Source organism: Mirounga angustirostris, unplaced genomic scaffold, assembly GCF_029215605.1.
Source record: "Mirounga angustirostris isolate CCGP_5_RB_7025 unplaced genomic scaffold, mMirAng1.0.hap1 SCAF_7, whole genome shotgun sequence".
NCBI classification, from domain to species: Eukaryota; Metazoa; Chordata; class Mammalia; order Carnivora; family Phocidae; genus Mirounga; species Mirounga angustirostris.
Genome location: NW_026991715.1, coordinates 105372748 through 105400648, shown reverse-complemented (window position 1 = coordinate 105400648; position 27901 = coordinate 105372748). Strand labels below are relative to the sequence as shown.

General features: G+C 41.9%; 1 protein-coding gene across 6 annotated transcripts in view; it reads right to left on the bottom strand.

The window, feature by feature from the left end:
• The window catches only part of EBF1 (EBF transcription factor 1), a 397553-nt gene that overhangs the window by 12199 nt on the left and 357453 nt on the right, over positions 1–27901 (bottom strand). For all 6 annotated transcript variants that reach the window (XM_045901995.3, XM_045902000.3, XM_045902007.3 and 3 more), the window contains 5 exons: positions 23071–23159; positions 6352–6417; positions 5215–5392; positions 4370–4549; positions 327–521 (listed from right to left, as the gene is read on the bottom strand). In XM_045901995.3, the coding sequence (XP_045757951.1) occupies positions 327–521; positions 4370–4549; positions 5215–5392; positions 6352–6417; positions 23071–23159 (708 nt within the window). The remainder of the gene's footprint in view (positions 1–326; positions 522–4369; positions 4550–5214; positions 5393–6351; positions 6418–23070; positions 23160–27901) is intronic.

The window sequence follows — 27901 nt, the reverse complement described above, 5'->3', positions numbered from 1 at the left end:
CTGGTCTGATTATGGCGACCACAGGGAATGAAAGAGGAGAAAAGAGAAATGCTGATATTAGTAAGTGGAAATAGTATTCTTAAGCAAATCCCGGGCCTGAGCACAATTGCTGGAGTTGGAAAGAGGACAGCTCAGGCAACTCCAGCAGAGAAGGGATGTGTGGGGCCAGGGGCCAGGGCCAAGGAGAGTGAATACAAAGGAACAAATAAAAGGAGGGCAGAGAGAAGCAGGCCAGCCCAAGGCTGATCCCTTGCACCAGTGACGCATCTGCTTCAGGCCCTGGGAGGGTGAAGTCAGGGCATCCTGTTGGCCTGGGTGGGGCTTACCTTGCAGGCTGTTCCCATTGGTGCTGGTGCAGGTGGGAGGCGGGGAGGTCTGGGGTCTGACAACTGGCGCGAAAGCACTCTTCTGTTTCACGGCTGAGACCATGTTGGCTGGTGAGAAGGAGAAGATGCCCGAGGAGCTGCTGCAGTTGGAGGGGAGGCTTGTGGAGGAGGCCATGGTGGGGCTGGATGGCACAACTGGGTGGGGCAATGGGAAAGGAGAAATCAGCACCTCTCCTGGCATGTGAGATTACACAGCTCAGCTCTGCCCTTCACCCAGCCACCCTGCTCAGGCCACCCTTCCAGCACGAGCCTTCCCTGAACGCTTGGGATCTTAGCTGCTTTCATCACTTGGTGCTTGGCACGTGCGACCTTTTGTTGGTGGTGATCTTTTATGTGTTTATTCTGGGTCTACTACATGCTGGGCAATGTGCTAGGCACTGGGGCATCCCAGGCCATGAAACGAAAGTTTCATGCCTTGGGCTGGCCTGCTTCTCTCTGCCCTCCTTTTGTTTGTTATTTTGTGCTACCCTATCCCTTATAAGATAGGGTAGCACAAAATAATGACAAAGGTGAGCGTGGCCAGCTCTGCAGAGGCAGGGAAGAGAACCAAGGAAGGCTTCATGGGGGAGGTGTCAAATGAAGCATTCCAGGTAGGGCCTAAACTAAGGTTCTAGCAAAGGGACTGGCAATGTAAGACACAGGAGGAGACCAGCCTGAGACAGTGTGGTCACCGATGGAATGAGAGGTGTGAGGAAGAAGGGTAGGTTGCAGGTAATGCCAGGATTCCAACTTAAAGCACTGGCAGATAGTGGTGTGTATGTGCCCCTGTTCTCCCCATGAAGCTATGAGTTCCCTAAGGATACGACTGTGCCTGAATGCTTCACACACACAGATACAGCTAGGTAGGAGGCCAGGTGGATAAAAAGACTACCACAGGCAATATTTGGGGATAATGCAGAACTACAAGTCAAAGTCACAAATTCTTTCTATCCCCGTAGAGCTGTACATGAACACTTGTGAATTAATAAGCAGTAGGACAGAAGCTTTGTGTAAATACTCACAGTGTAGTAGTAGTGGGGATGTGGATTATCAATGATGGGAGAATTTTGGCAATTCATGGAGGGAGAGAACCTAGTTGCTTGGAGACATGAGTTTGGTAGATGCACATTCTCTACTGACCATGGTCCTTTCAGCCTGGCCATTCATATTTCGTTAGTTACTAATGATCTCATGGTTACTTCAGGAGACAGAGATTTTGCATACAGTGAGCCCTCTCCACTCAAGACCAGTATGTTCATATACTCACCTTCTATTTCCTCCATCTCCTCGGGAAAAGTATGGATCTTGCCCAGTAATTTTCAAGCATTTAATTCAAATTCTAAGTACTTCCTTCTACTGTATTATTTTTTCCCATGATGTAATAAACATTACATATTGCTTTATCATTCACAAGAATCTTCATGTCTTTTTCATCTTATGTCACTGTCAAAGCAACCTTAAGTTGGGGCCTATTACATCCCTTTTACATCTGAGCAAGCCGAGCAAGCTGAGACTCAAAAAATAGTTTTGTGACATGCCCAAGGGCCAGAGCTGGAATGTGGTGAAGCCAGGAACCAGACCCAAATCCAGTGTCTTTTCCACTACACTCCCCTGCAAAAGAAACCAATCCCCAGGGAAAAAGTCCTCCTTCCCATGAGCCCACTGGAGTCTAGATTGCTGGGTAGGGGGCTGGCCTTCCCTTGGCCTACTGGCTGTGGACAGAGGGAAGTGGGATTCAAATGGGTCTAGGCAACAACTGCCATCAGGGGGAAATGACCCCTTGGAATCAGCCCTCAGCACTACACAATCCAAAGGCACTGAATGCTTGATGGAACGGAACACTGGGCCGCCATCCTCAGAGTTTTCACAAATATGTTCTACACTGTACTTTTTCTTTTAATGAGGCCAGCATTTTTATACATCTCTTAGGATTTGTAAATGTGAAAATACGCTCAATAATAACACCCATTTAAATTGCAAAACTCCTGCACTGGAGGTTTGATTTTTAAATATTCGTAGACTTGAAATCCTGCTGGTTCACTGAGGAAGGCAATTAATCTCGTTGGCAAATGCGATCATTATGTGTATTTAGAGGTGGGGAGTTTGAGGGGGTGGTTAACAGAGGAAAGGATGAAATATAGTCAAGCAGCTCCATTTGTTACAACATTATTAGTTATCAGCCACCACACCACAAAGTGTGTTCACCAGTGCAATGTCTTATTTTATTTTTTATTCTGTTCGGAATTTTTCAACATGAGTGGTTTATGAATAATTAAATATTATGGAGGCAAAAATTCAAATCAGCTGGGCTTTGTGTTTATTGTTTTATTTGCATTTATGCAGATAAAACCGTCCCATCTGAGAGCCTATTTGAGAATTTAATACTATATTTGTGAGCACTGAGGAAATCAATTAATGGAAATTAAATGTTGGAAGTTTCACAGACTGACAGATGCAGTCTCAGGCTGAAGTTGCTGGGTGTCTGCATGGGCTTGGGAAGACAGCTATCCAAGCCCCTAAATTGAATTGCTACCATATAGCAATTAGTTTATTGATTTAATTAAGAACGCCACCTTTTAATTTTCAGGTCATGATTGAAACATTTTCTGATTGAGTAGATGGGAGAACACTGAAATGATAGATCTATGAGAAACCATCTTTCGATGAATCAAAATCCTCAAACTGGTCCCGTTGACATAATGCAGGCAGACATAATGTATGCAGATTATTTGGGGACATTTTAAACGCTCAAAAAGCTGCTGATTCCGAACAGATAAAGTGGAAATATAAAATTTAGCACACACTGAGCATAAAAAGTCAACAAGAAAGTAAAAGGCACTAAGTATTACTTTCAGAAATAACCTTTCTCAAAGGCCAAGAATGATCTTTCCTCTCTCAAAGGATTAGAACACTCCACATTTCCACCATCAGAGACAGCACGGTTTCTAGGTTTTTTTAGCCAAGACTCTTTAAAAAAAAAAAAATCATGAGTATTCTTTCATTTAACAACACATCTTCTATCATTCCACAAATGTCTAAGAGTTCGGCCTCATTTCACAAAACGGAAGAGTCACCCACACTGTCCAAGATAAACTTGGTTATCTAGGTACAGATCCTCAGCAGGAGATCAAGAGATTGTAGAAACACAGCCCAGGACAGTTTATATGTAAAGATGCCAGTTCCCTGAGGTTCTTTAGATGCAATCTAAATGTTGTACTGGAAATTCTTGAAGCTAAACTTCTTTAAGGCGAGGACAAGGCACCAAAAAAAAAAAAAAAAAAAAAAAAATTTCTTGTGTATGTGTGTTTTTTCATCTTGCCAGATTTTTGGAAAAAATAAAGTGTTTCTGTTGTTGCTATTGTTTGTTTTCTGGTATACATCAAGCACAAAGGGGAAAAAATTCCAAGCATTTAAAAAAAAAAAAAAAAGGAGTCCTATTCCTAAAGGGAGAGATGTGAAGTCTTAGACTGTTGTGTTCAGTCTAAGACTGAAGTCTTAGACCGTCATCACGATGAATTAGGTTTCCTGACTGTGACTCTTGTGGGCCAGACATCAGGACAAGCTCATTCCATGCATTATTTTATCAAAGTCGCACAACTGTATGGGGTGGGGGGAGGATGCTAGTTCCCTCCCCATTTTACAGATGAGCAAACTGAGGCATGGAGAGGAGAGAACTTGCATAGGGCCGACAGTCAGTAACTGGTAGAATCAGGGGTCAAACCCATCTCCACTCCGACTCGAAGCTTGGGTTCTGGTGATGACATCCTACTGCTGCTTTGGGTTTTAACAAAGTTCTGACAACGAGGGAGACTCTGGGATGAGGAAGGTGAGCAAGGGAAGGCAGAGATTTCTGCCAGAGACAAATGGCGCCTTTCATAGCATCACCTGGGTGGGAGCCCTCAGGCTGAAGAGACCCTGTACAGTGGGCCACACAGCCCACTCCAGTGGGCTCCAGTTCTTGGAGCAAAAGCACGCAGAAATGCAGAACACACGGGTCTACTTACTGGCATAGGGCGAGTTGGCAGCTGAGCCGTTGAGGAAAGTTGGGGAGCCGCCCAAATTGGACATGGCAGCCGTGCCGTATCCGTTCATGCTTGTGCTGACGGAGTTATAGTTGGTCTGCTGCGGGGTGGTGCTCGGCACGTACCCGTGTGGTGACACGCTGCTTGAGTTGCGGGTGAAACCTGAGGGGTGGGGGCAAAGCCGGGGATGAGGGTGGCAATCCGGGAAGGCTCGGGGACAGGAAGGTCTCTGGTTCTTGCCCCATCGCCGCATCCCGGAGGGAAGGGCTTGGGTGATTCATGTGCGTGGGTTGGTGGTGCTAGCTCTGTGATTAAAATGGGAAGCGAGCAAAACACACATTTCTTAGGAGATCATAAATACTTAGCAGGGCCGTGAGAAGTGGCAATGTAGGGCCTATAAATTATCATTTTGGAGCAGAAATAAATCCCAATCTAAGAGATGTACCCTGGAGTTAACAGGTTCTTATTCCCTGGGCAAGTATGATGTGCTTTGGCCCCTCAGAACTTTAATTCCAAGCCTCTTTGCGATCTGTCATTCATGGTTTATGATGAAAAGTCAAATGGAGAGATGGCTAAGTGCATGCATCCTTTCTAGCCTCTGATACCACACTGCCAGTCGTGATAGCTATCACCCAAATTCTACAGCAATATCTGATACACACAAACTAGGAATCTCCCCTATTGGGAAAAAAAAATGTTTTTAAATAAAAACGGTTTCGTGCCAAATAAATGGTGGGGTCTGGGGGCAGGGGGGGGCGGGGGGCGTGAAGAAGCCTGAGGTTGGGAAGGGGCAGGGCAATGGGGAGGGAGGAGGGCAGGCTCCTGACCCTGATTGGTGGCCTGCGACGCCTCGGAGACATTCACAGCCAGCTGTCCGCTGAAGGAGTTCACGCCCATCATGCCCGCGTGGACCGAGGTGTTAGTGAGGGCGGGGAGCTGGCTGTGGTTGCGGGGGACGCTGTACAGGGCCTCCGCAATGTCCGCTGCTCTCTTCAGAATAATTTCCTGCAAAGTAAAAGCAGTAGCCCCTTAGCTACCCTAGTCATACTCCCAGGAAAACCATCTATTCCAGTGTTTGTTTTATGCCAGGCAAGGTGCTCAGGGCCTTGACTTCCACAACCTCTCGGCAAACCTAGGACAAGTCTCATCATCATCGGGCCCATATAGCAAATGGGGAAACTGAGGCGCAGAGAGACGTGAAGCACTCACTTAAGGACACTCGCCTATTCAAGGACAGAGCTGGGCTGCATACCTTGTTTGTCTGACTTTGAAGGGCCATTGTCTTAGGCATCCCTTCATACTACCCCACATGTGACAGGGCCATGGCGTTTCCCTCTGCTGCCAGTAACACACAGGACCTCTGGTGTTACACACACACACACACACAGCCTGCAGCTCATCTCCCCTGCTAAAGTTAAGGGCGGTTTGCAGATGACTCCCTGTGTCCCCGAGTATTAGTGGAACTGTGTCCCCTGGACACTGATTCAAGTGACACACAAAAAAGGGAGTGAATGATTGCTCAGACTCCTAGTTTCCAGAGCAATCGGAATCCTATACACGGAGTAGCTCCGTGAATAGAAGCAGACAATTATATTCAGGCCTTATTATGCGTTTTAGGAGAAAAAATTAAACCCCCCTTTTCCTCCTAAATTTGCTTGAAAACCTGAGAGGAATAAAATAAAACATCAGTAACTCTCTTCCTCAATTATGAAGCACATTCCCACAGAAGATTCCTTTTAAATGGAGTCCCGTTTCCCCTAAGGAAAATGATTCTATACAAAAGGTAATAAAAGATTTACAAAACAAGAAAGAAGAACTGAATAGCCTGACGTGTTATGTCCGGATGACACTGAACTCATGCAAGTGGCTTTCATATTTTTCACCATTTCTCGACACAAGAAGGAGTCCGCGCTCTTCAAATGAACGCAGAGGCCCACGCAGTTTCGAGCCCCAGGACCGCTCACCTGGTTGTTGTGTGGCATCCCATACAGTGCCTCCACCAGATCCGCGGCCCTTTTGAGGATGACTTCCTGTCAAGAGAAAAGCAGATGCAATCCTCCGAGTGACAGCCAGTTGCTGTTATCTTTTCACAAGACCACGTTCCAGTTCCCTCTGGCCAGACTTGGACACTGCACTGCTTTAAAGGCAGTAGCTCGGGGAACCCCAGAATGGTGTTAAATCACCAATTTATCCCTGTTCACATACACACTTAATTGAGTCAAAAGGTGAGCATCATTGGTATTGCAAGATAAAATACATCACTCAATAGTCTGCCATCGGCACAGTAAAGCACTCATATGTTTATTGCTGAATACAATTGCGAGGTCATTTACTAGATTACTACAATCGATGTCATTCGGTGCATGTTATGAATCCCTAAGATGTGTTTATTTAGTACTTAATTGCTTATTCCAGGAACCACGACCTTAACAGACAGGTCATTTTCGAGGGATTTCCAATCAATCTTTGGCTACTAGAAGCATGTAGCATTAAACTTCTTTTGTTTATCTCCCTTGTGTGGCAGAGCCAGGATATAAGGGAGTGATGGAGTAAACTCACATTTCTGAGGCAATGCGTTGTTTGTCAGAGGCTCTTACAAAAGGATTCTCCTGCCCCCAGAAGCTCTCTCTGCACCAATTTTCATGACTGGCAGAGTCTGCTTCTTTTATAGCAATCCTTTGCTATTCCGGTATTGTTTGTCATTTTCCCCATTTGCTCATTCATTCTCATCCCAGATATATGCTCTGCTTTTCATTCCGGTTGAAGAAAAAAAAATGTCTCCCTCTTCATTTAGGTGGACTTCCACATTTAGCCTGCATGCTTATTTCTAATAAATAGCGCACTCTACAAAAGTGTGTGTGGTGGTAATTTTTTTCTTCAACCAAAAGAAGTTGTTCCCTCTTCATTCTGCCCTAATTGTCTGCAGATTCATTTATATTGGAAGATGAAGAGGGAAGTTAAGCTTGTAAAATGGAGGCTTATGAGAGAAGCAACCATAAAGGCGTGGCATGATTATCAGATGTGATTTGCAAGAAGATATGTTTACAACTTTTTTTGCCATGGGTAAAGTTGCAAAAAGAAGTTTAACTTTAAATATTTTACACAATAGATTTCTGCATGGAGAAGCAGCAGTGTTCGATTTTCATATACTGTAGACGCTGATCAGAAAATAGGGATATAATTACATTCATTTTGCTGTCATCATAGCCTCTTCAAAAATCCTTGAACAACTCTTAAAATGACAAGCTTTTAGATATATATTAGCATTTTTCAATTTTAAATTTTCTATAATATAAGATAAAATAGTTGTCATACCGCAGTAACTACTTATGACATATATAATGTCCTAAATTCAAAAATGAGATAGAAGGGTTTTCAGGTTTCAATAAACATTTATGCTTGCCTTAAGCTGCTAGACCCCATTTATAAAACAGTTCAGTTATATTTCATATAAGGAGTGTAAAGCATTATATAATCAATGGAGTTTGAATCAATACATCTGAAATAATTTTTCTTTTTTTTAATGCAAGCTACAAGATTATTTACCACTTTTTGTTTGCAGTATTGTCTGACCACAGCAGTTAATAATTTACTATGTTATGGCCACACTAAACCCTACCCCCATATCAAATTCGGCCCTTGCTGCTTTCACTAAAACCTCATGGCTTTATCTAGCTCTTAGGAAAGATTAAAACAAAATAGGATCAAGTTAGTTTATTTACTAAGATTTGACTTCTCTGGGTCTACGTTCATTTATTTCTCCAAATAAATATTTATAACAGTGTTTGGGTTTGGCAGAGAAGATATTTTTCTTTCTTTTCATTTTAGGAAAAAAACAAGTCTCCTGTTTGTCAAAAGCAAGATGAGGTGCAGTTGGAAACTGCGCTTGTGAATTTCAGTCTTGGAACACTATCATTGAGGACTCTGAGCAATGCTTATTTTCATTAATTTCACAGAACCAGGGAGGAGAGAAGTTCAAAATAAACTCCAAGATCTTTGAAGTTTTCATAAACCTGAAAAAATTCCAACTACCAGTGCATGCTATACATTTTACTCTCATATATTTTTGATGATAAAGTTTTCCAGTGACACAATCCAACTGTTTCTTTTTCTGCTTATTTAATACCCAGGGTTCTAATCACCATTTAATCCTTTGAAAATGAAACATGTGAATCTTGCTTCTTAAAGTTATATCCCTCTTCCATCCAAGGAGCTGGGTCATGCTTTCCCACTAGGCACATGGCCATAGGCGGGTCATTAGCCTGGCATCACTTCAGACCAGCAGTCTTGTGGAGAGTGAATCTGGATTTTTTTCCTGAAAGTGATTTCCTTAAATGATATCTTGCCCATTTTAAAATGTCCTTCACTGCAATATCGACTTTGGGATTTAAGGGACAGCCCACATTTGGTTCAGCTTTGCCAGTGTAATTCAGCTTCTATTAGTTATTTCTGCAAATGGGAAGGAGAAAGGAAATTTCTGGGTCCTCTATGAGTTAGTGTAGCGGACCTGCAAGGTGCTTGGATTTTGGTGACCAGAAAATTGCTCTCACCTCCATGTCATTACGCTCCCAGTGAACTAGCCCCCAAGCGTGTTTGTGTTGGGGATCTAATATATTGCCTTTCAATCAGAGCTGAGAGCCACTGAACACACAGACAGAACATGACGAGCAGGTCAGGAAAGCAATAAAGATTTTACAGAGCTGTCCAAGGTGCTAAATTTACTCAATAATGGGTTTGGCACCATAGTGTTAACCTCTCATTTACTACCAGTTTGAGGGACTAAATTGAAGTAGCTGACTTCATTTACCTTGAAATGTATATTTTATGACATTATGTAAGTAGATTGAAAGGGCACTGCAGTTTTAACAATTTAAAGGCTAAAGCATGTTTAAGATGAAACTTGAATATTTATTGTATATTGCACTTAAAGTATATAGAATGTTAAAACGTATTGATTAAATTTGTAAAAGGCATTATAAAAATGACAGGTAGTATAAAAGATGTATGCCTTTTAAAATCAAATTGATAGTGTATGCTATCTCTTCTGTGGTCACAAGTGTAATTTTTTCGCAGTTTTATATGGTAATTTGAAAAATCTGTAATTTCACATTAGGAAATGATTGAGCCTGGGATGTTAAAAAAAAAAAAAAGGAAGAAGTTTCCCATAGCAGGAAGAACTGGATGTTTCACATAATCTTTTGTCTCTGAAATTGTTCCTAAAGTCTTATTTTTTGTGGCATTAGGAGGGAGTATAGTATAAGGATCCTTCCATTCTAATATGCAATTTTAATATTTCTGAAAAGAAAGAGCACTTGACTAGTACTAATATCCAATTTTTCAAGGCATTTATTTGTCAGGAGAGATTTTCTCTTCTTTCCATAATGTTTAAAACATCTCCCTGCTTGCAGTTTAAAAGATGAAGGTAGAGATTAGATTCTTCTAAGATAATTAATCCTATCCTTGGATTAAAAAAAAAAAAAAAACCCAGTAGGGAATAAAGAAGACAAATACTAGTATCCTAAATATTGAAAATCCCCAGAGTCTCCTTATAGAACTAATGCTTGTTTTCCAATCTACGTCCTTAGTCGGACTATTTTTCTTTTCATGGCCTTGGATCTCCTCTCTTAAAAACAAAAAATGTTTATTCTTTAAAAACAACAACTTTCATTGATCTATTTTCTCTCACAGTTAAAACCCGGTTTTAGAGGGGAGGGGGGTGGGGGGGATGGGTTAGCCTGGTGATGGGTACTAAGGAGAGCACGTACTGCATGGAGCACTGGGTGTTAAACGCAAACAATGAATCATGGAACACTACATCAAAAACTAATGATGTACTGTATGGTGACTAACATAACATAATTTTTAAAAAAATGGTTTTCCCTGTCCTGTTATGACCATTGGTTGATGATAATGTGAATAGGGTTCTGCAAAGAGAAAAGGGGATAAGCTATTTAGAGTCTACAGAAACACTGGGGAAACCCAATTCCGAGAAACAGTTCAAGCATAATTGTTATGGGTTTTTACTTATGTTTCAGAGCCTTTATAATAAAGATGCTGAATGGACTACAAATACGGAAGGAGGATTCACCTTTACTTCCTATGTTGCAACCCCATCAATTAGCAAATAAGTTCTGAGCTTCTTGTTGTCCCAGTAGTCAACAAACTGACATTGCTCTCCAGCACTTTTCAAGGCACATTACCCTCCCAGAATTAAGGTACAGGCTTCTATAGGGATTACAAAAGATTCTCCCCATCATCTGGTCCTACCCTCTTTATCCAATCTCCTCTCCCTACGGATGTGAAGAACTGCTCTTTATTTTGGTCTAGCTAGTCCTCCCTAGCCTAGAACAAAACGTTGGCTCTGTCCCATCTCCAGTCCCTCACTCCTTTCACCTTTTCTTTATTTGGAATACTGGCTTCAGTCTGTGCCCATTTACGATGACTTCTCATCCTCCAAAGCCTGGGAATGAAGGTGGTGATGGTGGTTTGGTTAATGCTAAAAATAACTGCCGTTTATTGAAAGTGGAACATGAACTCATCCAGTCTTCACAGAGAGCCTCTTAAGGTGCTGCTTTGGCAGATGAGGAAACCAAGACTCAGAGAGGAGAGCCAACTTTCCCTAAGTCCGCACAGCTGACGACTGGCTGGGCAGGAATTGAATCTCGGGTGTTAGGCGTCAGAGCCCGTGCTCTGAGAATTGCCCTGTGCCATCAGAAGGAATCCCACCCTCACCACAGCTTCAGATCTCTCTCCCTCCTTGGAACAACAGTGCGGATGGATCCGTCTGGCACAGCACAGCCACAGATGCCGTGGGGCCATTTAGCTCTGATTTCAACAGTGTTCGTCTTCACTCTCCACCGCTAGGCTGTAGGCCCTTTGAGGCCCTGAATATCTGATCACCTTCTCCAAGCCCCTACCGCCATGTCCAGCAGACCATAGGCCTTGAGAAATTCTTGTTGAAAAGTTTATTCTAAGATAGTTTCTGATTTTTAAAAGTACATGCTTGATTTATATGATGAAATGACAAAAGCATATATCTGGCCTGGTTTATAAAAGCAGAAGACTGAAATTTGGTGTTCCGTTTGGCTCCAGACCTTTTAATCCAATATATAAATTCCCCAAGGTCAAGTCTTGATCACTGTGGGGGTTTTTTATGCCTTTTTTTTTTCTTTTATGAATTTGCTCTTTTACTCCTGCTGGCTTGTGCTTATATTTTAATTTTGTGATTAATATAATGAGTCATGTTGGGTACAGACACTATCTCAAGTTAGAGGCTGCCAGCAACATGAGGTTTGTCTTGATGTACATCAGCCTTTTATTAACTGTACTCTTAGACTGTTAGAAATACTTAGGTCTTTGCACCATCTTGAGAACCAGGCATATCATGTCTGATATGCAGCTATGGCTAATTCATCTTTCTTTTGGGTTCATGACAATAAAATCTCTGAGGATTATTCCCCTTCTATGTGAATCTTTTCTTCAGTGTCTGCCCTCAAATGTGTAGGCAATAAGCTCATATTCACTGGCCACATCTAGCCTTCTAGGGTGAAACGGAAGGTTGTCTAACTGTCCAATGTGGAGTCCGTTTATAAACCCAATTAAATGTTCTGAGTAATTCAAACCCAGATGAGCAGTGGATCTGGCATGAACTTTCCTTCATTCAGAGCACATATACCAGCTCATAAAGCCAGAGGGATACCCATTTACCAACACAACATTCATTTCAAATTTCTGAATCAGATTCTGAAGACCCTGGGGACTCCCTCATAAAATTAAGGCTCAGGGATACTTCAGCAATTTGGGAGGACAATCTGTACTTGGCTTTATGCTCCCTCAAGTGGGAAATGTTTTTGCAGTATGTAGAAGAAAACAGAAGCTAAACTATAAAGTCAAGTTGACTTGGGTGATTCCTGAAAAAGAAGCACAATACCTTTCTGTCACTGCACATTTGCCTGGCACCCATTTATCACCAATCTGCTTTGCTTTATCAGGGGATTCAAGATGCAAGGGGTCCAAATCTCAGCAACATAAAATGGAGTGGCGTGGCATAATCACCTCTGGTTTAGAGGCAATAAACATCAGAGGAATCAGCATTAATTTCATTTGCCTCCTCGCTCCAGAGTTTACCAAAGGGTCCAGATTTTGAACAGTATACCCAGATCACTAGCCTCTTAAGTTCTAGCTCTTTCCCCGCTTCCTTCTGAAAGTCTGGGCGACATGGCTGATCGGAACGCCCGAAAGCGAAAAACTGATTGGAAGTTCCTTGCAGCCCATTCCCTGCAGAGCTCGATGTACAAAACAATAAATACTAGTTGTACTGAGAGGTGATTTCTGTGCAGGGTAGTTTTATATCCCAACGTCCTTCGTGTTTATTCAGCCAAATGGAAAATTCCACAATGGCAGACTTTGCATTCTAAAAAATCATATAACGAGGGCAGGGAGGGAAGGAGTAAAAACAAACCAAAATAATACTTGAGCACTGTTTAGTTTCCAATTCTCTGAGACATTCCTCAAATTTTTCATTTTTCTGGTAATATGAACTTCTTGAAAGAGAGCTGACCTCAGATCATTAGAAACCTTTAGTGTCACACTTTAAGCGCTCTTTACTCAGAAGCTCTGTGACTGAGAAGAGTCACTTACATTTAGCATGGATATAATTAAACATGTTTCTGTTGAAAGGGGCATTCTCATTATGGCTAAGGACCACTTTAGAGTAAATTGAAATGGAAAGGAGGAGCATAGATAAGGTGTAGGTAGCAAGTGGATATTTCTAGGGAGGCATAAAATGCCAAATGTGTAACAATTATATTTTACAACCTTGCATTCTAAAGACTTCATAGTATTTTATTATATAAGAAGCTTCAGCTGAAGCTCACCGAGCGTTCTAGCACATACTCATTGCCCATAGACTTTAAAGAAAAATAAAAGTCAAGCCACAATTAAAATCTGCAGACATTTCCAGAACAAAGGAATTAAATAATCTGAAAGGGCCTACTGCTATAAATACAACAGGCATCGGAGTCATTTTAGTCCAGTCTAAAGAAAATGTGGGGGGGCTTGGGAAACTTCTCTAATTTTAAAGTTGATTTTAGGTCCAGATTAGATGAGAGCTCTCTTCCTTCTCAAACATATTATTACATGCCATCATGCCACGTGGCTAGAGGGACACCAGGAAGCTGTGCCTTTGTTGCAAACATGGTAGAGAAGACTTCAGAATCACATGAAATTAAAGCAGGTTGTAAGCTAAGGCAGCTATATCAACGTAAGACATACTAACTTACATGACTGACTTTTACAGTGGAAAGAAAAAGGCTGTTTTCAAGCAGCCATTATTGCCTCAATGGAAAAAAAAAAAATCAATGGAAGCGAAATGAACAAGAGATTTTGTCTGAGTTGCAGTTAATACCACTGAAGAGCTATGGATAATAAAAGGTCAACAAATAAATTAGCCAGAGTGTTATTAAATGAATGATTTGGCTTATAATTTTATTGAGTGAAAATTGTTCGCTGCCTATTAGACCAGGTAATTTTTATCTGGTGCCCCAATTCCTGTTCCGTAAGCAATAATATAGTTGTAAGAGCTGTCGGTTCGATCGCGTGACCTCTGAGAAGCTGGCTAGGACAGCTGACTACTATGATGGATAACTAAGCTTGGTCTCCACAAGGTGCCAAACCTCCCCTTCCTGCAAGGGGATCTCATAAAAGAAACATTACAGCTTGATTCATTTTACCAAAATGTTCGACTTTTCAAGTGTCAGCAGTTAAGTATAAATTGTGAAACCAGGTATTCCTGAGAAGAGTTATGACAATGGCTTTCCCCCCTCTTTTTGGTCTCCTGGCATTCTCTTCTAAATGGTGTCATGGTAATTGGTGAATGGGAGCCTGGGGTGCTTCCCGCCACAAATACAGTGAAAAATGGTGTCTGCACCCTTGTGAATATGACCTGCTTGGAGGTACAGAGCTGAACTTGGTAACCTCTGGCCGGCTCTTCTTATTCCAATTCATTGTACTGGTTTAAGACCGACGCTCTGGGTTAGGTCCTGCTGAGTGGCCTTGGAAATCGACTTTCTGATCAGGATAAAAGTCTCTGCTTAAAGAGAAGGCTATGGACAGAGGTGCCTTTTTCAGGGATAGGTTGTAAAGTCAGCACATGAAACAAAAACTGCCTAGAGTCAAAATTACCCTTGAAAATCTTTCAAGTCACCAAGGCCTGGGCTCTTAGAAACACAAAAGCCAAAAATTAACTACTTCTGTTTCTCTTTGTCTTTGGTGTGGATTCCCTTTCCCTAGGGCAAAGCGGAATAAATGTCTAGTTTGAAAGCAGAAGGACCATTGAGTAAACAGAGAAATTTACTGCCATACCTATGTGCGTGCATGTCTATGTCTATGCGTTTGGTGTGTGTGTATAAATGCATGCATGTATATTTATATTTTTGGACAACTACGTATAGTTAAACTTGAATAAGTGATACATGCATGCTGGAGCTATGTTGTACTTTAAGGATATCTAAGGGAGGCAAAAATATCGTTTGCTTTGCTTCTTAAATTGTCAAACATCATCGGTTATTATATGCACCTCCAGACAAATGATATCTGTAAATTCCCAAGGCTTTACAGATGGTCCTGAGTATAACTGCAATTAAAATCCACTGCCTCGAGACTGCTGGGGCTGTTCTTATTACTCTGATGCTTAATTGAAGTGTTACTCAGGGCTGAAAATAGTGAGCAAGGTTGAAGACCTACCTCCTAGTGTCTCTGTTTCTAAGGGTTTCAGTCTAAGAGGAGGGTTTTGGATGGTGGGGAGGTACACCTGAGTTAGCCCCTTGTTCCTCCTGTGACTTCTCCCTGAACTAATGAGTAATTACAGTCGATGCCCCTGCCCACAGGGTGTGATGTGAAGTAGGATAAACGAGGTCACCCTCATCAAGAGCTCAGTGCTAAAAAAGAACTCGAAAGAGTTTCCAGAATTCAGCTATAGAGTAACTGACATTACAAGTCCCGACGACAATGACTCTGCTGCTAAAGAGAAAAAGAATTATCTCCAATGTTTGTATGTGCATGTTTTTAATCCGCACCACCAGCTGCCGCTTTTGCTTGGCTCAGCCCTTTCTGAGCTAACCTCAGTCCATGCTACCATTTCCCTCTTTTTCCACTCCCCAGCCCTGGCCAAGCTCGAGGATTTTTTTAGGACTGGATTGCAAAATTGCCTTTTTTTCCTCAAAATTCCTTTTTCTTAATCCTAGGAGGCAGTGCTTAGGGATACTAGCTCTGGGGTTCAATGTAGCTGGCTCAAATCCATGTTCTGGCACTTACTAGCATTGTGAATGCATGCCTTGGTTTCCTCATCTGTAAAGCAGGGTTAATGCTAGCACCTGGCTCAGTAGATATATGTAATTAGTGCTTTCCTGAGCAATAGCCAGCACTAATTTTGATAACCTTCACTTATTTTCCAGAGAACTCTGGCAGATTATATGCATTCTTAAAGTCAATGTGCATTACCTGCCTTGAGTGCTGTTTGAGATGCAGTCCTATTGGCAAAACACTGGAAGATTCTGAACAGACTAACAGTGAGGAAGTCAGGTGAGATAGAAAACCTACATTTACCAGCTGCATAAGCTTGGCCTCTCTGAGCCTCAGGGTCCTCATCTTTAAAATGGGCCTGATACAATAATGATGAGAGGGATAACTTACCAAAAAACAAGTCAAAGGTAAAATAAAGAAGGGAAAATTATAGTTCTTGCGAGGATCATGGGCTTTTTAAATGAAGCTACAATCTTCTTCCCCCAAAAAATGCCTACTCCTAACCCCCACACACGGTTCTATATTCAACTTCAGGGCGTGCACAGAACAAAGCTAAACTCCCCCCCCACACACAAGAGGCATAAGTAGAGGGGCCACCAAGCCTCTAACTTGAGCACATTATCAAAACACGTTGTGGAACTAGCCTGTGAGGTTTCTGGCAGATACAGGGGAGAGAGGAGGAAAAGGGGCTCCATTCCATAGTTTGCGTTTTTGACAAGAGAATGCAGAGACAAAAATGCTTCTTGTGTTCAAGCACAAGTGTGCTTTTTTCTAAGAGTTAAATATACCATATGATTGGCTTTTGTTTCTGTATTTTTGTCGGAGTCGAGTCATTTTGGTTCCTGGATAAAATGCTAACAGAGTTTCCTCAAATGACCAAAATAAATGAATGATCAAGGTGAGAGGGTGGCCGGTGTCACAGTGTGGAAGCTAAAGATGATAGGTTTTTCTTTACCCTTTTCTGAAACCCTTACTCCTCCCCTTTTCTGCGAACAGGCCATGTGGTTATGCCAAGGTTTCTTATTTGTATTTTCACTGATGCAAGTGTGGGTTCTGAATCACTGAGAGTCTTTGCATAAAGACTAAAACAATAAAAGCATAATTAGAATACATTGTATACAGCCTACTCCAGTTTTATTTTGCCCCAGCTCTGTATTTATGATAAATCACTAAACACGAACGCTCTTTAGGGAGGGTGATTTGGGGTCTTGTCTCTCCATTGAGCAAAAACAGTGCCTGTGACTGGAGTCTGAATTTCAATTCTGCAAGTGTACAGTTGAACTGAATAATATTTGGCACAATGCAGCGCACAACCGAGCCACTAAATGGCTGATTTACTAAATTATTATTAGATGAGCCCTTGCTGTTCCAAATGAAAGTGCAGTCACTGTCTTCCTTCATGGTGTGTTCAAATTGTTCTGTGTTTAAATATGCAGCATGAGGCTAATGTGAGCTGATGAACTGAGACTATAAACATTCACTTTCAATACAGATAGAGCAACAGAGAGGCAACGTACCATGTGGCCCGCGGAGGTGAGAATGATTTGTATTGAAGGATGTTGCTGCCTACTTCCATTACTTTAAGGTAGTCTTAATTAGCATGGTGTTGGAAATGACTAATTCCCACTCACAGGAGGAGCAGACTCATGGAGGCTGAGATTTTTTCATGTGCCAATGAAGGAGAAGCGACCATAAAGGATCGGCTGCCTGTGTGGTCCAGAATCTTGCGTTTTATTTGTGGCAGGCTGTGCAGCACCAGCCGAGTATAACACGCCTGCTGGAAGAACTATGGTTTTCGACAGTCGATGTTTTTTTTCCAGAGCCTCCCGAAGGGTCTCTAGTCCACCCTCACTACCATCCATCCCTCTGCAATCCACATCCCTTCCGATTCAGGTCTACCACAGGGCCACCCTGGTACCTCTCCCCATCTCACCAGCTTCTTTACTGACACCTGCTGGAATGGACACCAACCCTTTGCTCCTTGAAAGACTGTAACCCTTCTTCCCTCCTCCCCTTTGAGGGCAGTTATAGGCAAGCACTTAAAATACTGTGATCACTTACAGTAGATTAGAATTTTTTATTGGTGCCGTGTTGCCATAACAACACGAAGACAGCAGATGACTTAAGCTAAGCTTGCAAAGCAAAAGGCTGCTCATCTGGCAGTTAAAATGAATACAGTTCATTTCACAAGTTTCCCATATGGACTCTTAGTGTATGGTAATGAGGAGACCATATGGTGAGAGAAAATGCACTGAGAACAATTGGGTTCCACTGGCTGAGTGGGAAGTTGGGAGAGAAAAGCCGGGTGAGAGATTCTGGTGTGTGTGCTCTCTGGGTTCAAGGTTTGCTTGAGGTTTGTTTTGGTTTTTGTTTGGGATGGTTGTTTTCCATAGGGGTTTTGCATTTCTTAATCCGCTCCTTAATATGTCGGCTGTGCAAAATGACAAACATCTTGCAAATTTTGCAATATCATTCATCACAAACTGTCAGCAGTGTTTGCAAATCTGACTTGCAAGATCTTTTAAATGTGTTGTTCTTAAAAGGCAACAGTACTAAGTTTTTAGACAAAGTGCAGGAAAATTTAAGCACTTCTGACAAGCAGAAACATTAACAGTAATCATTTTTAAAACACTCGCATCTTTTGCCTGCATGTTTAGCTGTAAATAATGCTAGACTGTATAAAAGCTTTAAAGTAAAAATATAATAAATACTTTTTATTATGTTTCATAAAGGATAAAAAAAAAATGCCATGAGCCATGTGTATGCGTTATCTATACACGTGTATGTATAGAGATGGATAGCTCCCCCTCTCCTCACTACTAACCAGATTGGAGACCTGGGAGGACAGCTTGAAAAAGGCTCTAAAGTCAATTCTCTACTATACATGCTTCATAAAAGATGAATATAAATGCATTAGTTAGACACGGTGAGCTAAATTAGAAGGTCAGGCAGGGCTGGGAGGGCTGAAAAATCACACAACCAATGAGTGTAATTACTCTTTTTTAAGTCTATTAAGTGGTGTTGTTCTATCAAGGCTCAGGGGTATAGGACATGAAGAACAAGATAAAGTAATGTGTATTTATTACTCCCACTGGATCAATTTACCAGATATTTTCAGCTCCATAAAGCAAAATACACAAATGCCGCCTTTGTTACTTTTCGCAAACTGCTTTCTTTTCTCTAAAAGAGGGACTGGCTCTCGCAGAAAAAAACGTTTGCCCTGTGGAGGTCCCCACGCCAGCCCCTCTCAGTGGGGGAATGAGAGAAAGCTGGCAAGAGTTTAAGTAGGATAGGAGTGAGGTGTAGGCAAGGGACAGGGGAGAGGAGCCAGTCACCTCAAGACAGGATTATTTGGCTTTCCAGATCTGAAGGCGAAGTGGGAATGTGGCCACACGCTAACCGTGAGGCGGTCAAGCCCAAGGACTCACATTTTCGTTTTCCCACTGGCTAGCTGTGAGGTCACGGCAAGTCGCCGGCCATCTGGAACTCTGAGTCCCGTGGAATGGGGAGCAGCCACCTTGCAGGGACTGGAGCCTCCGTGTGCTGAAGTCAGGCTAGCTGCCGGAGAGGCCCCTTTGCCAAGATTCTCTCCCCAGTGCCCAACAGCAACACTGCGGGGCCACGGCGTGAAGAAGGAGCAACAGGCTGGAGAGGCCAAGTCACTGCACAGAGCGGTGGATCTGGTTTTCAAGCTCCACGTGCATCTGGGCGGACAGCCCACTCTCTCGACCTCTGTGCTCTTCGAGCACCTGGATGAGGCAGCGCTGGGTGCAGCAGAGGCGTGACGGAGCACCACCCGTGCCCGGGGACCCGGTGCCAACCCACGCAAGGCCACAAGCCCTGCCCACTCTGCCCACCTCGGTGCTCCTGCTCACTGACCACTCGGGAAGACAACTTGCAGTCAACTGGAAGGGGATGGAGACACCTCTGGCCTTCAAAACAGAGAGAACTCCGGGCCCAGTGTTTCTGGAATGCATCGTGCAGGCCAGCGTCTCACAGGCTCTGACTGACCGCAGTCCCCATCCCCTCACCTCTACACTAGCCGCAGAGTCAAGCTTCACCCCAAAGTTCGTCACATGTTCCTCTCCCTCCTGCCAGGCTCCAGAGAGGGAGGCGAGTCCGAATGAAACAGAACAGAACGCTTCCATTTAAAATCGTAGCCCACCCTTCTCCCTGTGCAGATGAAAAAGGAAACCAAAACACACCCGGGCTTAGGATAATTACAGTATTTGAAATTTGTGCATACGGCCACTATCACTAATGGTGACTTTCAGGGACAGCATGATTTACGGAGAAGGATCCAGCTTGCTCCTGATTTCTCATTTGGTAAATGGGAATGATGTCTGCTTTCTCGACTTCTCTCATAAGTCGGGCGCCAAGAAAACAAAGCATGCACAAGTTCTTTGAAAAAGCACGAGCCGGGAGACAAAGGCATATTATTATGGAGAGCCGTCTGCTTGGGCTTTGGAGCAGTTTCATTTGACAGAATATGTGGGTGGTTGTATGAATCTAGCTTTGTCTATTCACAAACACATGGGTTTAATAAAGTGCAGTTTGTTTTTTAAGGTGTGTGGTCCATGGCTCACTGAAACTCTCCTGTTTGACAAACACTGACCATGATTCTAAGAAAGGCAGAGCCCATTTTTATCCCCCTAACAATGGACAGCAGGAGTATAAATCTCCCAAGTGCACAGGAATACCTCAAGCTGGCTCCATCCGCCACTTCCTGACCCTGCTCTTGAACTCTCACTCCACCTTAACATTCGGAGCCAGGAGGACAGCCCCGCTGATCTGAGTCACACAGAGAGCTTCCTGGGGTGGGCTCCAGCCAGAGCCCTTGCACAGTCCGGTGGCTAGATGCAGGCGGCCGAGTGTTTCCTTAACACACAAATCCATTGTGTCCTGATGACTCCTCCCAAACCCAGGAAAAGAGGACTGGGAATTCCACCATCGGGCCACCGGGGATGAAGTGACACGTATCCGTGCTGTTTGCTCACCATTTCTGAATGTAATGTGCGACTGTAAAAATGTCTTTAAAAATACATGAAACTCAGTCCTATATTCCTATTTCTCTTACTTCTTTACGAATAAGAAAAGTACTTCCTGACTTCTTTAGACCTCAACCTTCAAACCAGCTTTATCTTCTGTTTTTTGATCAATATTTACTGAGAGGCAATGGTGAGCCAGAGAACAGTGCTGGAGGGCACCTGCAGGAGTACCTCTTTGTATCCTTACGTGATCCCCATGAAGTCAGCACGATTATTGTCCCCACTTTATAGATGAAGAAACTGAGGCACAGAAGATAAATCACCCATGCAACTGCTCTGCTGAGACTGGATGGAAGGGCCCCCCGAAGCAACAATGCCACTCTTACTCAACTGGCAAATAATCGTAGCCGCCTTTTGTTGAGTGCTCAATAAGTGGTTTTTAAAATAACAGCCAGAAAAGGTAGAAAATATTCCCATCTCCATTTGATAAAGAAGGAAACTGAGGCACAGAGAGGTAAAGAATCTTGGAGGGAAAAAAAAGAATTTTGACCCGTTACATAGCTAGTAAGTGCCCTTGCTCTGAGTCTCACACCTGCCAATCTGATTCTCAAGTCCCTTTAGCAGATTCTAGAGCCATCAAATGCCAAATGTAAAGTCCCTAAATGGAAAATAAGAAAAATCTGGCATTGTGGCCATGCCTTCTTTCTACTACTGAGACACCTAAGGCACTGACCGTTAGGTGGACACATGTCGTTTACATCACTGCGCTATAAAATTACCAATTACAGTCCCTCAGGAAATGCATGGGAGTTAGGTTCTTGCTGGACAGAGGAACTTAAAAGTAAATCTCTCCAAGGCACATCTACACTCCAGACAGAGATTGCTGTTCACTATTACTGTTAGATTATTTAATTGCTCCCCAAGACTAAGTCAGGGTAAAAGAGAAGGATGTGTAGGATGAAGGCCTGCTTCAAAGACAAGGATATGAACAGACTGACACATCATACGATTTCTTCCTCTGCAGTGAGTTTTTACTGAGGTGAACAGCACTGGGCAGAAGGCTATGCTGGGAAGCTGAAGGTTGAGACCGAAGACTGTGTGGTTCTAGCCCCAGGTCTGGGCAGAGAAGAGCCTCTCTTGCTGGTCACAGTTCTTCTCTTCGGTCAGGTAGGGTCCTCCCCTCCCCTACTGGCTCCTTTCATCTCTGCATCAGTTGGGGGGACACCTTTCTCCTGGGAAAGGCCTATTCTCACAGGTGGCTCTGCTGTCCAGGGCACCAGGCTCGCAGGGAGGATGTGATGATAAACTGATCCCCCAAAGAAGTCTGCTGAGCTAGGAAGGGGGCCAACTTCATTTTTGTAAGTGTTTTATGAGGAGAAACAGACTTAGAAAGGACGTATCTCTAGCCTTACTCTGGCAAGGAGAGCACCTCTCATCTACTCATTTAATTTATAATAGTTTTCATTTATGTAGTAAATGAAACTTCATTTTACTGTCAATAAATGGTGAATGGTAGTCCCACTAATTCTGTACTTTGAACTTCTCTGGCATTTAACTATCCTCTACTCTGAGTCCTCGCAGAACTTGGGTTGTATTTTAAATGTACCTAATACTTCCCGTTGTCATTGGTCGTGTATGATGATCTCTCTGCCACAAGGCCCACGGTCCTCGGATACAGAGATGGGGCATTGACAACAGGTACAGAAGAGAAGTCAATACATGTAAACTTCCTCCCTTCTGTGTTGGCAACTAACAACGTACTGCTGCATGACGTGTATCACTCTGTCCTGAATTTTTGTTTAATTTCTCACACGTTTGTACCGTATTTCCAGTTAAGTAGGATGCCTCTGGTGGTAAGAGGCTCTGTCTTATTTGTCCAGTTGCAAGATCTGCCAATATGTTTCTTTTGAGCTCTAGCTGCACCGGGGATAAGTATAAATCCTCACATAGTAGAAAGGCAGTGTTCTTTTTCCTCTTGAGAGTTGGTGTGATGCAGTGACTAATAACCTGGACTTTGGAGCCAGGCTGTATAGGTTTGTAGCCCAGTTTAGCAATTTACATGCTATGTGACCTTGGGCAAATGATTTAACCTGTTTTTGCGTGATTGTTTTCTTCTCTGAAATAAAGGTAACAGTACCAACCTCAGAGGGCTTTTGAAAGGAAGAAATGACATAATATATGTAAAAATAAGTATAACACTACCTGGCACATAAATGCTTGCTACTCTTGGTATTGTTTACCTTAGAGTACCAAGGACACAAAACACACAAATTAACAACTCAAATATTGAGTTGTTAATCTATGAACTAATTTTTATCAATAGCAAAGTTTTCTGCTCATCACTTAAGCCCAAGTGTCCAGAGACTATAACCCAAAAAAAAGAGGTATCCTGACCTTTGGCAAACGCTCAGGGTCGCCAGGGTGCCGAGGAATGACCTTCTGTAACCTCTGGAAACCATAATCGATGGTGGGTTCGTTGAGTGCTGCAATGAAGAAGTCACATGATTAGAACAATTTCAGGAAAGAAAACAGACCATAACACTGATGGTGTGGAAATAACTGGAAGTCCAAAGTTTAATTTATACTTTTGAATTCGATCATGAGGTGATCAGATGCACCATCGCCTTGCTGAACATTTCCACCATCTACTTGTGCTATTTACCACGGCGGGCAGTGATTCACTCAAAAGAACATTAATAGCAGGCCCCGGACTCTGTTCTTCTGCCCAAATTCTATATTCCTTACATAATCAAAAACAGAAAGTGAAATGGCATTTGATGTGAAGTTTTAGGATTCACTAGTTAGAAGCTCAGGTCAAAACACTCAAAGGCTTGTCTGAGGGTGTCTATAGATTATAAACAGCAGGAGAATGACAAGTACTTGCTTAACTGAAAAATGTCTAGTAGACCTCAGCAGATACATCTCAGTGCCTCTGTGGCCATTAAGCCCACAAGAATGGGGTGAGAGGCAGGGAGACAGGATCTTCTCAGCATAGAAAGCCGATTCTACCCTTGGATAGAGTCTGCAAGGTGATAGGTGTTGAAAATACCCTTGATACAACACCCTCACATCTAAAATGACAGACTCATTGACCAACATCAATATTATTTCAGGAAGAAGACCAGCCTCTGGGGAGCACTAGCTTAGAGCAGCTGGGTCTCCAAGAAAAATTCTTAAAAAGGCTAGAAGAAGAGCAAACCTGTAATAATATTTGGAGACAATGGGCCTTATTGTACCCATACTGTCTACACTCTCTTCCAAAGCAGCCTTAAATTAAATGCGATACGAAGTGGACTCTGGTCTATAATTTTCAAAATTTCTTCCCAAGATACGAAATATCTTCAGCCTTCCTCATCTGACCAAGAAAAGATGGCAGCTCTGTCCTCTACCCACATCCCCCATATCCTTTAAGTAATAGACGGGTGGGTGGGTGAGTGTTTTTCTTCCTTTCTTTTTTAGCGTAACTAATGTTTTCAACCACATTTTTTCTACCATACCGAGTAAAAAGACAGTCTTTGTAGTTCTGACATTTAGCTATACATTAGAAAACAAGTTGCCACATGCTTTACTTAAAATGCATTTCCATTAACCTAAATTTTAAAAGTAAGATTCATACTACTACTAACTTTAAAAAACTGTATTAAATTCAAATAGGTCCCAAGGCTAATGGAAGCAATTTGTATACCAACCCAAACTGACTGGCCCACTTTTCAAAATACAGGTATGATAATCTTGTGGTTTTAAAAGGACATTTAAATTGAAAGACTGTGAATTTAGTACATAATTATACCAATAGAACCCTTTAACTTGTCAACTTGTAAATCTAAAAGGCTATCAATCATTTCTAAAGAGGAAATAAACCTTAAAATTCCTTGATTGACAGTGCTTACTTTTTATGTAAGGAAAAAAAAAATGGCAAAAAAAAAAAAAAAAAAGCTGCGTAAAGTGGCCAGAAATCCATTTACAAAAGTACATTGTTTTACACAGGTGAGTAAAAAGCCAATAATTACACCACCAAAAGACACATAAATCAGAGTAAGTACTTTTTCCTCACTTGTATATTTTAAGTTGGAGTGAACTTCAGGTAACTTTTTATTGAAAAGATATTTTCCCAAATGCAATGCTTATTGAAGTTGCTAATAGAGTAGCATTTTCATTTAAGACAATGTAATCATTTTTGCAAATATGAGATTTAGACATCTTCTCCCCCTCTTCCCCCGCTTCCAAACAGTAAACTTTCAACCTGTCTCTTGCGGAAATTAACTAAAATTATACCCAGGTGTACCAAATCTCTCTATCTATACTAGTATATGAGTTAAGGCACAATATTTATTATCCCTCCCATTTTATGAATTACTTTCTAAACCCTTGAGAAGAATTCTTTTTTCAAATTAGATGTGTAGAGAAAAAGCCATAGAACTCTATGCAGGGAAGCTGTTACTCGTAAAACCCACGGTATTTAATCAAGAAATGCATGAAAGGGACAGGAATGGGCACCTAGGTTTAAGTTATGTATCACATCCATCCCCCACCCATAATACTAATTGCCATCAAAGATGTTTAACCATAAAAAATAGCTTTAGACAATTAAATGTATCATTTTAATATCTGGAGACATAATTCAGCATCTTGAAAATTCTAATTCTTGGTTTTATTTTTCAGTCTAAGCCACCAATAAAACTTGAATTGTTGACCTGCTCCTTCGATTGTTTGCATAATGAATTAATTCCTACTGTGTCAAGAAACCCGTGGTTGTTAAATGAATGACTGTCTGACGTATGGGGGGAGGATGTGCTTCTCTGTCCATCCAGCCAACTCAGAGCAGAATGACCAACACTATTATCTGCAATTAAAAGAACCAATTCAAATATCTATATGGAACTAATAGCTAAAGAGCTGAGGAGAAGTCATTCTGCTGCCACAAAGAGTAATTGAGTTAGATATATTAAACCCATTATTCAAAGGAAAATAAGCATCCACTCTATGGAAGTATACTATGTGAGGGGAAATATTTCAGATAGTAAGACAAAGGCTTTTAATTTATTTCCCATGCCTTTATGATCTGCTCTACACTCATACTTTTAAATACATTATCCTGCCCCTAATTTAGGTATTGAATAATACAATGGCATGGTCCAGTGCTGTAGACAAAGATAGCACAAAAAATATGCAAGACAAAGCTCATTGTCTTCAATTCAAAGGTGTCTGATGGTTTCTCTGATTGCTTTGACCAGAGGACAAAAACTGATCCCTGAGTGAGAAGGTCCATCTGATAAAAACTGCTACTTAAAAAACAAAAAACAAAAACAGATGAAATGTCTAGGGAGCAGGATGATTAAATCATGGCATACCAATGGAATGGAATATGATACAGTCCTCAAAAGCAATGCCATGTGGGGGGAGAATATTTACTGACATATAATATATTGCTAGGTTAACAAGCAGATTACAAGAGCATATGTATAATATGATTACTTTTTAGAAAATGAAAATACATAGAATAAAAAAGTGTGTGTGTATAAACGGCTTAACAGTAGTTATTTCAAAAAAAGTGGATCTTAAAGTGCTTTTCTTCCTTTTCTTTGTGTTGTGTATTCTCTGAGTTTTCCACAATGAACATATATTACTTTTATAATCGGAGGGAAAGGTTAAGAGCAAGAGATTGTTGCTGAGATGGAATTTGACCTCCTTGTATAAAGTAATGACATAAGAAACTATGCCTTAAAAGGGGTCTGTATACCCTTTAATAACCTTGCATAGGTTATTACAGACCATAAGAAAAATAAGTAGTATACTTTTGGCCAGTTGTATAAATATGTGACTATTCATAAACTCTCTGAAAATCAACAGAGAGGGTAACGAGGAGGAATCATAAAGAATGGTATATTTATTTCATCAGTGGGGGTAGTCGTACCTTAGGGACATACGTCTACTCTGCAAGAATGTAATATAAAGTTAATCCTTCAACAAAGTGACCTCATTGTATTCAAGCACAGGGCTCAGGAGGCACCAGTAGAAATGGGACTAATCAATTTTTCCCCCTAAAACTTGGGACAATTCCGAGAATCTAGTAGAGAAAGAAAAAAACTTAACTGAGCATAATTAACCACAAATAAAGAAGCATGAGCATCTCAGGTTGAAAAAAGAAAAAACAGATGAAGCTATAAACTACAAAAGGAATGCAAGGATGAGAGAGCATTATGTGACTCTTCTTCCAAACACCTAGTCCACAGTCTCTGAAAAGGGCTGCAACGGGTGTCATCCTAAACCAGGCAGGGACAGTAGCAGAATAAGGGAAGCTCAGAGCTTTAGAAAAATCTGTAATCCCAAATTTAAAAAGGCCCAATTTTTAAATCATCAGAATAGAATGGGAGCAATGTAGGCATTTGAAAAATTCCACAAGATAGTAAATTCTCCATTGATTCAATCATCATTTTTAGTGCTTACCATGTGTCCAGACGGCTATTTGTAGGAATTAACTGTTTTGTGTCGCAACACCAAAAGCCCTGGAAAAGAAACTTCCTGAAAGGTATATGTAATCCAACCCCAGAAGAGGGATGAATTACTCTGTAGAGTCAGAACGCAGCTTCCTTCCATTCAGAAGTGTACCCTCTTGCCTTCCTGAGGCTTAGATGGTGGGTCACCACCTCTGCTCCAGTTTCGCAGGAAGCCTGCCCTAGGGTCCCACTACACTTCATAAGACACATGGATTTAAGGGCAATCAGAGGATTGAGGAGCCACAGACATTTGAATTCAAGATGTTTTCCACTGTCCTGTTTAAACTTGGAGATAGATACATGTTAGCTGAGTAAGCTCAGTTGGACCCCATACAGCTGTGTGCATATGCTACAGTGAGTCTGGAACTTTCCTACAAATGCACAGAAAGCAAGAGCAAATGCTTCTACACAGGAAAGCAAGCTTGCAGGGCAGATGTATCAGCTGAGATTGTCGAAGAGTCCTCTCACTCATAGCTATATGTCGCTGGGGAGTGGAGGTTGGTAGAAAGCAGGTGATATATGCATGGGCATATATATATAAATGATATATTGGCATTTCAGGGACATCCAACTCATTACTTTTCAAAGAGTAAAAGTTAATTAAGTGGTTAAAAAAAATCAGGGGTGCCTGGGTGGCCTGGGTGGCTCAGTCGGGTAAGCAACCAACTCTTGATTTCAGCTTAGGTCATGATCTCAGGACCCTGAGATTGAGCCCCTCATTGGCCTCT